The sequence below is a fragment of the Saimiri boliviensis genome, chromosome 17, assembly GCF_048565385.1.
Source record: "Saimiri boliviensis isolate mSaiBol1 chromosome 17, mSaiBol1.pri, whole genome shotgun sequence".
Taxonomy (NCBI): Eukaryota; Metazoa; Chordata; class Mammalia; order Primates; family Cebidae; genus Saimiri; species Saimiri boliviensis.
In genome coordinates this window covers 1,836,401-1,851,234 of record NC_133465.1, presented here as the reverse complement: position 1 = coordinate 1,851,234, position 14,834 = coordinate 1,836,401, and the positions used below count along the sequence as shown (strand labels likewise).

At 41.7% G+C, this 14,834-nt stretch overlaps 1 protein-coding gene and 2 pseudogenes across 1 annotated transcript in view; 1 reads left to right on the top strand and 2 right to left on the bottom strand.

Moving 5' to 3' along the window:
- Window positions 1-7,605, bottom strand: part of DDX52 (DExD-box helicase 52) — a 31,597-nt gene extending 23,992 nt beyond the window's left edge. Inside the window, exons 1-2 of the mRNA XM_003929064.4 lie at window positions 7,479-7,605; window positions 5,936-6,128 (exon numbers count right to left, since the gene is read on the bottom strand). Of these exons, the coding sequence (XP_003929113.1) occupies window positions 5,936-6,128; window positions 7,479-7,565 (280 nt within the window). The 5' untranslated portion in view covers window positions 7,566-7,605. The remainder of the gene's footprint in view (window positions 1-5,935; window positions 6,129-7,478) is intronic.
- On the bottom strand, window positions 1,717-1,835 carry LOC120367101 (5S ribosomal RNA; annotated as a pseudogene).
- A 5,897-nt stretch (window positions 7,606-13,502) lies between the features above and the next one.
- Window positions 13,503-14,459, top strand: LOC120366891 (small ribosomal subunit protein eS26 pseudogene; annotated as a pseudogene).
- The last annotated feature ends 375 nt before the right edge of the window (window positions 14,460-14,834 follow it).

Genomic DNA, 14,834 nt, shown 5'->3' with positions numbered 1-14,834 from the left:
TAAATTATTTTTAAAAATTTGTTGTTGTTGTTCTAAGAAAACTTTACATATCTCAAGGTCCCAAAGATTTTTTTATGTTTTCTTCTAGAACTTTCACAGTTTTAGATTTTAAACTTCAGTCTGAGTCCTTTGAAGTTAATTTTTGCTTACAATGTAAAGATAGGTTTGATGTTCAATTTTTTCCACATGGATCCAGCATCGTTTGTCAAAAAGACTTTCCTTTCCCCACTAAATTATTCCCTCTGTTGAGAACTAACTGACCATATATACATGGGTCTGTGGACTAGCTATTCTGTTTCACTAATCCATACATAAGGGGGTCTTCAAAAAGTTCATGGAAAATCAATTATTATGAAAAAACCATGCAAAAACTTAAAAATTTTTTGCACCAAGATAAACTCATACCAACTTGCTATAATACAGCTGAACTGGATCTAGTCAGAGACACTAAGAAGGCAAAGACAGCAGTTTGAAAAAAGCAACATGAAATCTGCTTAAAACTGAAGCAAGAACAAACATCAAATTTACGATGAAGCTTGGATAGTGAAATCACTGATGCTTTATGAAAAGTTTATGGGGACAATGTCCCAGAGAGATCAGCTGTTTACAAATGGAAAACCTGTTTTAAGAAGGAACAAGATAATATTGAAGATGAAGTCTGTAGCAGCAGACCACCCACATCAATTTATAAGGAAAAAAACCGTTCATGTCCTAATTGAAGAGGACTGCTGATTAACAGCAGAAACAATAGCCAATACCACAGACACGTGAACTGGTTTGGCTTACACCATATACATATTTTTGTTCTATCACCCAGGCTAGAGTACATAGGCATGATCACAGCTCACTGTAACCTCAAACTCCTGGGCTAAAGCAATCCCCCACCTCAGCCTCCCAGGTGGCTGGGACGACAGGCATGTGCTACCACCAGCAGCTAATTTTTCTTTTCTTTTTTTCGGAGTCTCACTGTGTCACCCAGGCTGGAGGGGTGCAGTGGTGTGATCTCAGCTCACTGCAACCTCTGCTTCCCAGGTTCAAGTGATTCTCCTGCCTGGGCCTCCCAAGTAGCTGAGATTACAGGCACCAGCCATCACGTCCAGCTAATTTTTTTTTTTTTTTTTTTTAATTGGAGGCAGGGTTTCACCATGTTGGCCAGTCTGGTCTTGAACTCCTGGCCTCAAACAATCCTTCCAACTCAGCCTCCCAAAGTACTGGGATCATGAGCCACTGCTCCTGGCCCTATTTTCTGTATAGTCTCGCTATGTTGCCCAAGCTGGTCTCAAACTCCTGGCCTTAAGTGACCCTTTGACTTCATCCTCCCAAAGTGCTGGGATTCCAGGTGAGCCACTGCACCTGGACTACCTACCAATTCTTTGTTTGCTAGTCTGTTTTGTTTCTGAGAGAGTTTTGCTCTTACTGCCCAGGCTGGAGTGCAATGGCACGATCTCAGCTCACTGCAACCTCTGCCTCCCAGGTTCAAGCAACTCTCCTGCCTCAGCTTCCCCAGTAGCTGAGATTACAGCGCCTGCCACCACACTGAGCTAATTTTATATTTTTAGTAGAGACAGGGTTTCACCATGTTGGCCAGGCTGGTTTTGAACTCCTAACCTCAGGTGATCCACCAGCCTCGGCCTCCCAAAGTGCAGGGATTATAGCCATGAGCCACCATGCCTGGCCTCTATTCACCCCACAGTTCTTTTTTTTTTTTTTTTTTAAAGCCTACGGCGCCTGGTATTCCCAAGCGGTCTCCCATCCAAGTACTAACCAGGCCTGACCCTGCTTAGCTTCTGAGATCAGACAAGATAGGGCAGATTCAGGGTGGTATGGCCGTAGACCACCCCACTAATTCTTAATGAAAAATTAGTTGAGCAAATTTTCCATTTGATGGGTGCCAAAACCACTGCTCCCAAATCAGCTGCAGACAAGAGCAGAGATTTCAACAGACACTTTAAACAAGTGGGATCAAGGTCCTAAAGCATTTCTTTGAAGAACTGTAACAGAAGATGAAACATAGTTTTACCAGTTTAATCATGAAGACAAAGCACAATTAAACCAATGGCTACTAAGAGGTGGAAGTGGTCCAGTCAGAGCAAAAGTGGACCAATCAAGAGCAAAGGCAATGGCAATAGGTTTTTTGGATGCTCAAGGCATTTTACTTGTTGACTTTCTGGAAGGCCAGAGAATAGTATCTGCTTATTATGAGAATGTTTGAAGAAAGTTTTAGCCAAAGCTTTAGCAGAAATTTCTACAAAAAAAGTCTGCTGGAATTCTAATTGGGATTGCAATGATTCTATAGATCACTGTGGGAAGAAAATATTGAGTTCCCCAAAATATTGGTATGCCTCACCACTCTACTGGATTTTATAATATATAAGGTCATAGAAATTAAAATAAGCTAGTATTTGTGTACACTTCAGAAACAGAATAGAAGAGGTCCAGAAACAGACTTGTTTATGGAAATTAAGTTCAGAATTAAAGTTGTATTAAAATCCAATGGAGAAAACATAGATTATCAACATATGGTAGTAAAACAATTCATCAACATGAAACAGACAAAATGCCAACGTATGGTATTAAGACAATTATAGTATTAAGACAATTATTTAGACATCTGAAAAAAAATTTTAGTTTCCTATTTACTCCAAATAAAATCCCACAGGGTCAAAGAGAAACCACAAATAAGAAAACATGAAGTTATTTATTTATTTTGAGACAGGGTCTTGCTCTGTCACCTGCCTGAAATGCAGTGGCTCAATGTTGGTTCACTGTAAACTCTGCCTCCTGTGTTCAAGTGATTTTCCTGCCTCAGCCTTCCGAGTGGCTGAGATTACACGTCCAGCTGATTTTTTTGTGGTTTTAGTAGAGATGGGGTTTCACCATGATGGCCATGGTGAAAACCAGGCTGGTTTCAAACTCCTGACCTCAGGTGATCTGCCCACCTCAGCTTCCCCAAAGTGTTGGGATTACAGGCGTGAGCCACTGCACCCAGCCTAGAAATTTTTTTTTTTTTGAGATGGAGTTTTGCTCTTGTTGCCCAGACTGGAAAGCAATGACATGATCTCAGCTCACTGCAACCTCTGCCCCCCCCGGAGTTCAAGTGATTCTCCTGCCACAGCCTTCCAAATAGCTGAGATTACAGGCGGCTGCCATCATGTCCGGATAGTTTACTTTAGTAGAGATGGGTTTCACCATGTTGGCCAGGCTGGTTTCAAACTCCTGACCTCAGGTGATCCGCTCACCTCGCCTCCCAAAGTGTTGGGGTTATAGGCATGAGCCACTGCACCCAGCCTAGAATTTTTAAAAAACAAACGTAATGCACAGAAGGCCAAAAAGTAAATAAACAAATAATGACATATGACAATCTGGAAACATATTGGTAAACATAATATGCTAGACATGGAGCTAATTTCCTCAATATACGGGGTTTAATAAATTAAGAGAAACAGAGGAACAATGTGGTACAATAAGGGTACAATGTACATGAAGAGACAAATTTACAAAAAGAGAAATGTCTCATAACTTGCTGGAAAGCATCACAAAGTAGAATAACTTTTTTAAAAAAAAATTGTTCCCTTCATGAGACAACTGATACTAATAGACCCAAATCATTACTAATTCACAAGCTCTTCAATTTTCTAGTTAAAAATAGATACATGACTACACATTTATCATAGATCTATGGCCTAAATACATTTGTTGCCACAATGGTTAAAGTACATAGATGTATATTTCTGGTGGCCCAACATTTGAATCTTTTTCCTAAGTTTGTGGCATGTTTTTTTTTTTTTTTTTTTTTTTTTTAAATTAATCTTGGTAAAAGGTTTTATCAAACTTCTTTGCAGCCAGGGAAGGAAAATGACTTTTACTGCAGCACTGTTAACAGCAAAAGCATACAAAGAATGCACTAAATCCATCACACAGTAACGTATCAAATCAATCATGGACCATCCCTACAATGAATGATGGGCTACTCAGCTGAGTTACAATGAACAAGGCAAAGTGCTTTCTACAGATGCAATGCTTCTGGTGGATTAATCTATTGGTTAACTCTGCAATTCCACTTCTAAGAATTTATGGGACAGATATACATGCAAAGATAAGCAGAATGACACTGAAAAACTACAACAGAAATGTGAAAACAAACTATAAATATCCATTGCACAGAAACTTGCTCAATCATTTGTTTTTGTTTTGTTTTGTTTTGTTTTGAGACGGAGTTTCGCTCTTGTTACCCAGGCTGGAGTGCAATGGCGCGATCTCGGCTCACCGCAACCTCCGCCTCCTGGGTTCAGGCAATTCTCCTGCCTCAGCCTCCTGAGTAGCTGGGATTATAGGCACGCACCACCATGCCCAGCTAATTTTTTGTATTTTTAGTAGAGACGGGGTTTCACCATGTTGACCAGGTTGGTCTCGATCTCTTGACCTCGTGATCCACCCGCCTCGGCCTCCCAAAGTGCTGGGATTACAGGCTTGAGCCACCGCGCCCGGCCTCAATCATTTGTTTTAAATAATTTATTTTAAAATTCCACACATTACTATAACAACAATATCAAGATATGAAAAGTAAGTATAGGCAATTCTTGAGACCAGAGGATTGAATTAGAAGATGAGCAAAGTATTAAGTTTCTGTTTGTTAGTAGAGAGTGAAAAACATTGTGTGTTTCTTCTGTGTTGACATCTTGTATGAACTGGCTTGTGATATCTGTAGGCGATACACTATAGCAGTAATTTTACTGAATCCATTAAATAATATTTTTAAACTGATAAAAGATTATCTAAAAGAATATTTGAAACTTGAATTTACAAAGTTGTACTTTTAAACTATAATGGAATTTTGTTGAGAAAGTAATTTCAGTAGAATTATCAACATTTTTTTGAGTAGAATTTGAAGGTGGATTAGTAGGTAGAGTTTAAAAAAAAAAAAGAAACTTGCTCAATTTTGCAATACACAATGGGATACATGTGTTAAAATAAAGAAGGTAATGTACTTCCTACTTATTTCAAACAACCGCCAAGATACATTGTTTCTAAAACAGGTGAAGGTAGTAGGAGAGGTTCCTAACAGTGTATATGCAGTAATTCTGTTTATAAAGTATATAAAATACTATACAGAGTTACTTGTATTTTTTTCAGTGAGGCATAAATACATGGGAATAGAGTATCCCTGGAAAAATACAAAATAAATTACCAGTGGTTGCCTCCGGAGAAAACAAGGGACTGGACATAAACAGTAGGAATGAAATTTACTTTTCATCATTGTATAACCCAAGTGTTTACCAAAAAAATGGTAAATGGCTAGGACAGTTAATATTATAGATCTTTTTTTTTTTTTTAAAGACAACCCTAAATAACCCTTTTTTAAAAAAGACGAATAACCCCAAGACAAAAAAAACCACACACACACACACACACACACACACACACACACTCTCACTCACTCTCTGTCTGTCTCTCTCTCTCTCTGTGGAAATGGACAAAGAGTAAACAAACAATTCAAAGAAGGTGAAATGTGAATGTCCAGTAAAACATAGAAAAATATGCTTGACCTCACCTGTTATCAAGAAAATATAAATACGAAATAGTTTTTCATTCATTAGCTTGGCAAAAAAATTAACACCAACACTGACAAGAACATAGGAAGTCATTTTGTGGTATTTTTCAAAGAAAGTGTACACACCCTTTCACCATATAATGCTACCTTTCGGATGCTATTCTGCAGAAATAACAGTACCTGTATAGAATGATTTATGTATAAATATCTTTACTTACAATTATATTTACTGTAACAATATTTCTAATGGCAAACACCTGGAAACAACCTGAGTGCCATTAACTGGCAAATGACCTTATTATCTGACTTGTAACCATAAGCCTGTATTATTTTTATAATTGAAAAAAATTAAAGAGAAAAAAGTAACAGAAATCAAACACTAACCTGAAGTCATCTTCTTTTTCTTGCTTTGCTCCCTCTTCCTTTCAGTTAGGCTCTCTTTTTTTACCTCTTCATTTTGGGGCTTCTGATGTGCTTGTGATGCTCTACACACACCTGGGACAGACTTCTGGTTTCCAAAAAAGTCCAGTCCCTGCAGCACCTCCGAAGAGTCGAAGTCATATTTCCTTTTTCCTATCTAAAACCAAAAAATGTAAAATGAAACCTACTGACAAGAATACCACTGCTTTCATTCAAGCAAGAATGGCAGTAAAGTCATGAGTCCAGTGGCTCCCCATCTTTTCTACCCTTTCACCAAGTATTTGGGCAAATGGAACCTGAAGAGACCTTCTCTGACCTCATCATAGCAACAAATTAACATTAGCAATGAACACATATATGCTTATTAAATGTCAAGCAGATTTCTAAGCATGTTTATACATATTATATTGCTTCTTATTTACAACTCCATAAGGTATTTCTTTCTTTCTTTCTTTTTTTTTTTTTTTTTTTTGAGACGGAGTTTCGCTCTTGTTACCCAGGTTGGAGTGCAGTGACACGATCTCGGCTCACCGCAACCTCTGCCTCCTGGATTCGGGCAATTCTCCTGCCTCAGCCTCCCGAGTAGCTGGGATTACAGGCACGCGCCACCATGCCCAGCTAATTTTTGTATTTTTAGTAGAGACGGGGTTTCACCTTGTTGACCAGGATGGTCTCGATCTCTTGACCTCGTGATCCACCCACCTCGGCCTCCCAAAGTGCTGGGATTACAGGCGTGAGCCACCGCGCCCGGCGTAACTCCATAAGGTAAACAGCAGTATTACGGATGAGAAAACCAAGGCATTCAGAAATTAAGTAACTTGAGGAAGTTCTCAAAATTAGTAACTGGCAGACTTAGCATTTAGACCCAGATAATCTGGCTCCAGAGAACATACTCACCAGTTAGAGAAAGAAGAAACACATGTCACGCAAACATACGCAAGTCCCCGGCCCAAACAGCAAAGTGGACATTCAAGATTTTCCCCAACTGGGCCCCAGATGACTTTCCCTGATTCATCACTCACTACTTCTCTAGGTAAGATTCCCCATTACTAAATCGCTCTTCTCATTCGTTAAGCCGTGGGGCTGAAGCAATAAAAAGAACCATGCCCAGTACAACTACACGCAGCCAAACCAAACTTGGGGAGACTACAGGGGGAGAATCTGTTTTCTCCATCTTCGGTTGTTTCTATTTTCGAAATTCCTTTCCTCCACGTTCGGAGAAAAAGTTCCTTTTGAAAGGAGGATTCCCACTTTGCTTTGAATAAGAGGGAGGAAAGAGCGTTTCCGTGCCAGGCCCAACTAAACCTGCAACAGGATAGTTAAAAGAGTTTATTCAGAAGGCTTGAACGGACTAGGTGTGCAGGTAAGCTCAACACAAAAGGAAGGAAAATCCAAGGATGGGGAGAGCCAGGCCACGGGTGTCCATGTGCGCCGGTCTACCCCAGCAGCGGGTTTTCGCTCCCGGATTCCTGCTCCTTCTCCGGCCTCGGTCCCTTGGGTACAGTACCTGGAATCGGGCTGCATCTGCCGAGAAGCGTCTCACGTCGAATTTGGCCCCCGCGCCCAGGCGGCGAAAGAGATCGTGGGCATCCATCTTTACCCAGAAAGCTCCGCGGCTCTGCGGCGCCTGCGCAGACGACGTCCTGTGACCCGGCGGCGTCGGAAGAGGGCGCGAGCGTCAGCGGCTCTGCGGCGCCTGCGCAGCCGACGTCCTGTGACCCGGCGGCGTCGGAAGAGCGCCGGAGCGTCATCGTTCCCGGAGGCGGGGCCTGGCTGGGTGAGAGACGCGGCCGTTTAATTCCCATGGACTCCGTCATTGTTGATCCTTTTTTTTTTTTTTTTTTTTTTTTTTTTTTTAATCAATAAAACTCTTTATTTGGGCCGGGCGCGGTGGCTCACGCCTGTAATCCCAGCACTTTGGGAGGCCGAGGCGGGTGGATCACGAGGTCAAGAGATCGAGACCAACCTGGTCAACATGGTGAAACCCCGTCTCTACTAAAAATACAAAAAATTAGCTGGGCATGGTGGCGCGTGCCTGTAATCCCAGCTACTCAGGAGGCTGAGGCAGGAGAATTGCCTGAACCCAGGAGGCGGAGGTTGCAGTGAGCCGAGATCGCGCCATTGCACTCCAGCCTGGGTAACAAGAGCGAAACTCTGTCTCAAAAAAAAAAAAGAAAAAGAAAACTCTGTATTTGTATTTTGTTGGGCCAAACATGGGAACAGTCATATAGTCCATCTCCTTTTATGCTCTTTAAGTGACATTTGAAAGCTCGTGACACTCGAGTAAGGTCAAACAGAGACTTTTCTTGTTAGAATGAGTCACTATAAATGATATCTTTGGTCTCTCAGTTTGTCAAGGAAAAAGCGATATAAGGTACCAACTTTTTCTCTGTTTTTCTACTGAGAACAATAAAAAAGTTCAGAAGGAAGCCTTCAAAAATAACTTTTCCTTTTCCGTTTTATGGAACTAGCTTATGAACCACCCCTGCTCTAAACAGACTATCCTATCTAGCAAGATCACTCCATCATGTGAGCAGCCAGTGCCATGCCAAGGGTAAGCTCTATCAACTCAGAAAATGACCACACACCTGACTTTTCATCCTTGCTACTGAATAGTTCTACCGAAGACCAGTTTGTTTGCAAACAATTCACCTACAAGCAAGACTTCCTACAAGAGTAATACAGTTTTCTGTAAAGTCTTAGTGATAGAATATGTATTTTTTAATTCCTTGGGAGGGGCTGCAAACTTGAATGACCACAAAGGCCAGCCAGTGATGGAGTGGGAACTGTTGGCAAGAGGAGATGCTTTGTAGAGTTCAAAGTTGGCAGTGACTGTTTCAGCACTAGACACATTGCCATATGGGAATTGAGGCTTCAGATAGTCGGGTCTCCTGCATTTTGAGAGAAGCTAGAAATTTCTTGGTATTTAAATGTTGACAATTAACATAAGATTTTTTTTAAAAAAAAAACATGATGACGTCAAGTGTATGCAGGTTTTGTTTTAAGGGCCTTAGAAATAAGCAAGAGCTTTAGATTGGTATACTTGATCAGGTTTTCTGTTTTAGTTAACTTGATATCTACTGCCAGACCCAGGGTGAAACATTTAAAGATTAGAGATTTGGGGTATTAACTTTTTTTTTTTTTTTTGAAACAAGGTCTCACTCTGTCGCCCAGGCTGGAGCGCAGTGGCGCAGTCACAGCCTCGAACTCCCGGGCTCAAGTGATCCTCCCACCTCGGTCTCCCAAACTGCTGGGACCATAGGCGTGTGTAAATTCTTTGAAAAAATATTTATCAGTATCCTCTTATGTTGGGCACTGTCCTAGACTTTGAGGGACACTTGAGTAAACAACATCTTAAGATTCCTCTTCTCACCAAGCTTACATGTTAGTAGGGACAACAGATATTGTTAACAAATAAGCACAATTTCTGTAAAAAGTGCTATGAGCCGGGCACGGTGGCTCAAGCCTGTAATCCCAGCACTTTGGGAGGCCGAGGCGGGTGGATCACAAGGTCAAGAGATCGAGACCATCCTGGTCAACAAGGTGAAACCCCGTCTCTACTAAAAATACAAAAAATTAGCTGGGCATGGTGGCACGAGCCTGTAATCCCAGCTACTCAGGAGGCTGAGGCAGGAGAATTGCCCGAACCCAGGAGGCGGAGGTTGCGGTGAGCCGAGATCGCGCCATTGCACTCCAGCCTAGGTAACAAGAGCGAAACTCCGTCTAAAAAAAAAAAAAAAAAAAGTGCTATGAAACAAGGTGTGATTGATAGAGAAAATGATGGGGGGCGCTGAATTAGCAAAATTCACTCTGTTGAAGTGATAACTTGAGCTAAGAGGAAGCAACCTTTCCAAGATCTGGAAACAGCATTCCTGATAGGGGAAACGTGACTGAAGAAGGGAAAACGTTTGGAACTTGAGAGAATAGAAAGAATGCCAGTGTGACTGGAGCCAAGTTGCAGTGTGATGGAGTAGTACACATAAGGTTGGAAGGACAAACGGAAGCTAGATCTCACAGAATCTTGTAACAAGGTCACAGTAAGGAATTTGGACTTCCACCTTGGGAAACTATTTGAAAATTTTTATGGAGAGAGGAACATGATTTAGTTTATCACATTTAATTTTTTTTTTTTTTTTTAGATGGAGTTTCGCTCTTGTTTCCCAGGCTGGAGTGCAATGGCGCGATCTCGGCTCACCGCAACCTCCGCCTCCTGGGTTCAGGCAATTCTCCTGCCTCAGCCTCCTGAGTAGCTGGGATTACAGGCACGCACCACCATGCCCAGCTATTTTTTTTGTATTTTTAGTAGAGACGGGGTTTCACCATGTTGACCAGGATGGTCTCGATCTCTTGACCTTGTGATCCACCCGCCTCGGCCTCCCAAAGTGCTGGGATTACAGGCTTGAGCCACCGCGCCCGGCCCCAGTCTCTCCTAGTTTTTTGGCTGGGTAGGTGGCATGCTATTTACTGAGCTAAGAAAGCCTAAGAAAGAAGGGCTTTTGGTACAAGTGAGTCATGGAGAGTGGAATCAATTGTTATGTTTTAGACAGGTTAAGATATCTAGTTGACTTTAATTGGAGACATCCAAATAGGTAGTTGGTTCTGAATCTGAAGCTCAGGAACAAAAATTAGGGCTAGAGAAATTAATTTGGAAATCATCAACATATTAATGGTAAAAGCTGTCACACCATGTAAGCATTTATCTAGAAAATTCAGTATGTTTTTGACCAAAGAGAATGAGAAATACTTGAAATTTTATGGGTGATCATGACAGCTACTTTGGAATTGTTCTGAAGTTAAGTTAGGCTCAGAGGCAGTGGTATATAATGGAAGGAGTGTGGGTTTGGGGTACCAGAAAGGCTTATGTTTGAGTCCAATTGTGTCATTTAGTAATTTGATAATCTTGAATGAGTTATTTCACTGGTCTGTGCCTCAGTTTCCTTGTTGGTAAAATTACAACAAATTTTAGGTATTACAGGATTATAATATCTACCTTGAGGTTAGGAGTAGCATAACTTTTCATCACACAGGGCTCAGAATGGTTGAGATGGGTCAGGATACTAGATACATATAAAATCCTAATACATATATAGATACTGTAGTTATTGTATAAGGCATTTGGAACAAAATCTCAGACGTAGTAGGTTCTTAATATTAGTTTTTTCCATCTTTCAGTTCTTCCTCCTAGAGAAAAGTTCTTGACCCTCACCATACATTAGAATCTTCTGAAGAACTTAAAAAACAAGAGCCCAAGCGCAGTGGCTCACACCTGTGATCCCAGCATTTTGGGAGGCTGAGGTGGGCGGATCACGAGGTCAAGAGTTCAACACCAGACTGGCCAACATGGTGAAATCTCTTCTCTACTAAAAAATACAAAAATTAGCTGGGCATGGTGGCTTGTGCCTGTAATCCCAGCTACCTGGGAGGCTGAGGTAGGAGAAATGCTTGAACTGAGACCCTGGAGGCGAAGGTTGCAGTAAGCCTAGATTGCGCTACTGCACTCCAGTCTGGGCTACAGAGTGAGACTCCATCTCAACCAACCAACCAAACAAACAAAACAAAAACCCTCTCGTGATTCCCCATTGTCTACCAAATGTAGTCTGAACTCTAACTTGTATGTCAAGCCCTAAGCAGTGGTTCTCAACGTTTTATTTTGCTTCAGCATTCTCAGGAAATACGACTCCCTCCCATAAACAGCTTCAGCTTGTGTTCAACTCAGTCCTATCACTTAACCGTCTGTGTGGCCTTGGGTAGTTTACTTATCCTCTCTTAAGCTTTAGTTTTCTCATCTCATTTCAGCTTTGCTTCCAACTCAGAACCTTTGTACTTATTTTTCTTTCTTCTTGGAATGTCCTCTCTTCCCTAAGGAGTTCTGGAGAACTCCTTACATTCTTCAAAACTCAGTTGTCATGTCCTCTCCTGTGTGAAACTTACCCTGAATGTCCCCTCCTTGACATAGTCCATCTTTCTTTGAGTTCTCATGCCACTTTGTTAAGTACCTCTATTTTAACTCTTTTCCTATTGCATTGAAATAATGTTTCCATATATGTCCACAGAGTTTGAGATTTTTGAGGGCTGTTCCTGCATCTCATTTATCTTCTTTTTTTTTTTTCTTTCCATGGAGTCTGTTTCATAGTAAGCAGTCAGTAAGTCTAGTCTAATTAATGAAGTGAAATGAAATAGCCAAAGATCCCTGAAACTGCCAACCTTAATGAATTTTGGAATGGACCTATGTCTTTTGCTTGGTGCTTTGTGATAAATTTTAGCTGAATGAATGAAAGAAGACAGAGGAACTGTCACACTTAGACCATTTCATACCCTCACAATGTCCAGCTGACTCATTAAAGGACCATTTCCTCCTGGGAGAAAACAAAACAAAACCATTTAGAAGCATTGTCAACATAAGCGGTGAGGAAACTGAATCACGGTTTTGTATAACTGGAATTTCTCTAAAAACCAGTATGGGCTGACTGGTAGACACACATGGTTTCTCAGCTGTAGCAAGTGAGAACACAAAGTCTGCATAACACTGCAGTGGGAGCTAGCTGGGATAACTTGTTGTGAACAGGGTGATCACTCTATGCCCGAAGAGTATGTTTTTGAAAACTTTTTCTCCTCCACTCCTTGCTTAGTGTTCAATAAACTTGGTGGTGGTTGTTTTTACAGTGTTTCTGGAATGGACTAAGGCTTAGGGATCCAAAAATGAACTAGACACAGTCCTTGGTCTCAAGTAGCTTCGAGTTCGCTAGGGACAGAGAACTGTTTTCAAACAGAGCTAGGAAATTCTCTAGGCACTGCAGTATAAGTTATAGGAAGTGAGGGAGTAAGTTGCTCCAGGGTGGCAGGGTGAAGTGGGCTTTGTGGAAAGTTAGAAAAGACTTTGTAAAGAGAAGATAAAGCTGGCATAGCCTTCACAAATAAAGTGTTGACCAGTTAGACAAGACAGGTAAAGATTTAAGTAGAGAGAAGAGCAGCCAACAAACATAAGGAGGCATGAAGCAGCCTGTTGTGTTTGGGGAACTACTAGTGGCTCAACAAAGCTGGAAGTGGATGCTGCAGCAAGAAACGGAGCTGGACAGGTAGGTAGGGACTAGCTTGTGAAGGGCCTTTTCTATACACTGACTTGTAGGCACTTGATCTTGTAGGCACTGAGAGCCATTGAAGGATGTTAAGCCAGTTATATAAACAGTTTTTTAAAATATATAAACAGTTTTTAATTTAATATTTATTTATTTATTTATTTATTTATTTAGAGACAGGGTCTCATGTCATCCAGGCTAGAACACAATGGTACAATCACAGCTCAGTGCAGCCTTGCCCTCCCCAGGCTCAGGTGACCCTCCTATTTCAGCCTCCCTAGTAGCTGGGGCTACAGGCATGTGCCAGCATGCCGCGCTAATTTTTATATTTCGGTAGAGGTTTCGCCATGTTGCCTAGGCTGGTCTTGAACTCCTGGGCTCAAGCAGTCCTCCTGCCTTGGCCTCCCAGAGTGCTGGGATGACAGGCATGAGCCACTGTGCCTGGCAGTTTTAATTTTAAAACATCACTTTAGTAGCAACCCGGAAGAGAGGCGAGTCTGGAGTCAGGGCGACCAGGACAATATTGAATTAGTAGTTAGTGAGGGAAGAAGGCAGTGACTATGGGAAAGGAGAAAGGCGCAAATCTAAAGGCCATTAAGGAGGTAAAGTGATTGGATGTGGGAACACAGCAGGAGAGGGAGAAACCTAAAATAATTCCCAGCTTTCAAACTTAGGTGACTGAGTAGGGGTGAGTCTTTTCACGGAAAGGGGGAATGCTGAAGGGCTAGGTTTGTGTGAGGACTATGTATTAATAGTAAGCTTAACTCTGAATACATTGAGTTTGAGATTTTTGTGGACACCTGAATGAAGCTCCTAATGGTTATTTGGAAGTAGGAATTATTATTTCTTTGCAAAGGGAGCTAGGTACTTCTGAACTGCAACTTCAGGATCTTAATTTAAAAGTGAGTCATCCTCTCTGCAGTCCATGCCTCCAAGATGACAAAGGAAAGAAGGAACAACAGTCGTGCCACAAAGGGCTGTGGCCATGTGCGGCCGATTTGCTGCATGAACTGTGCCCGATGCGTGCCCAAGGACAAGGCCATTAGAAAATTCGTCATTCAAAACATAGTGGAGGCCACAGCAGTCAGGGATATTTCTGAAGTGTGCGTCTGTGATGCCTATGTGCTTCCCAAGCTGTCTGTGAAGCTACATTACTGTGTGAGTTGTGCAATTCATGGCAAAGTAGGCAGCAATTGGTCTCGTGAAGCCCGCAAGGACCAAACACTCCCACCCCAATTTAGACCTGCAGGTGCCGCCCAACGACCCCCACCAAAACCTATGTAAGGAGCTGAGTCCTTAAAGACTGAAGATGGACTGTTCTCTGGAGAAAAATAAAATGGAAATTGTACTTAAAAAGTGAGTTGAGGAGAGGGTGATTGAGTATGGATAACAAACCCAGAAGCCCTTCCCACAGTGAGACATAAACCTTGCTTTCTCTGGGCTTGAGTTTTCAATGTCAAATTCTCAAGATTTACCAGTAGTCTAGTACTTTAGAAATCCAAGTCATGTACTCAAGAAATCCAAATTCTTACATTTTTTGTACTTTTTTGCCACCAGTAGTCAACAGAGGTACTCTTTAGGCTACAATGCAATGTAAGTATACTACTCAAATATTTTAATCAGGACAGAATTGAAGTAAATAGTGCCAGGACCAAGGCTGACCTCACGGTGGCACTCCAGTCTTGGAATAAAGGGCTCTCTGGAATCACCTTATTAACCTCTAAATGGACAGTCCACATTGAAGTGAAGAGTGGGCATGAACTCTGGGTCCATAGACCCTACCGTTT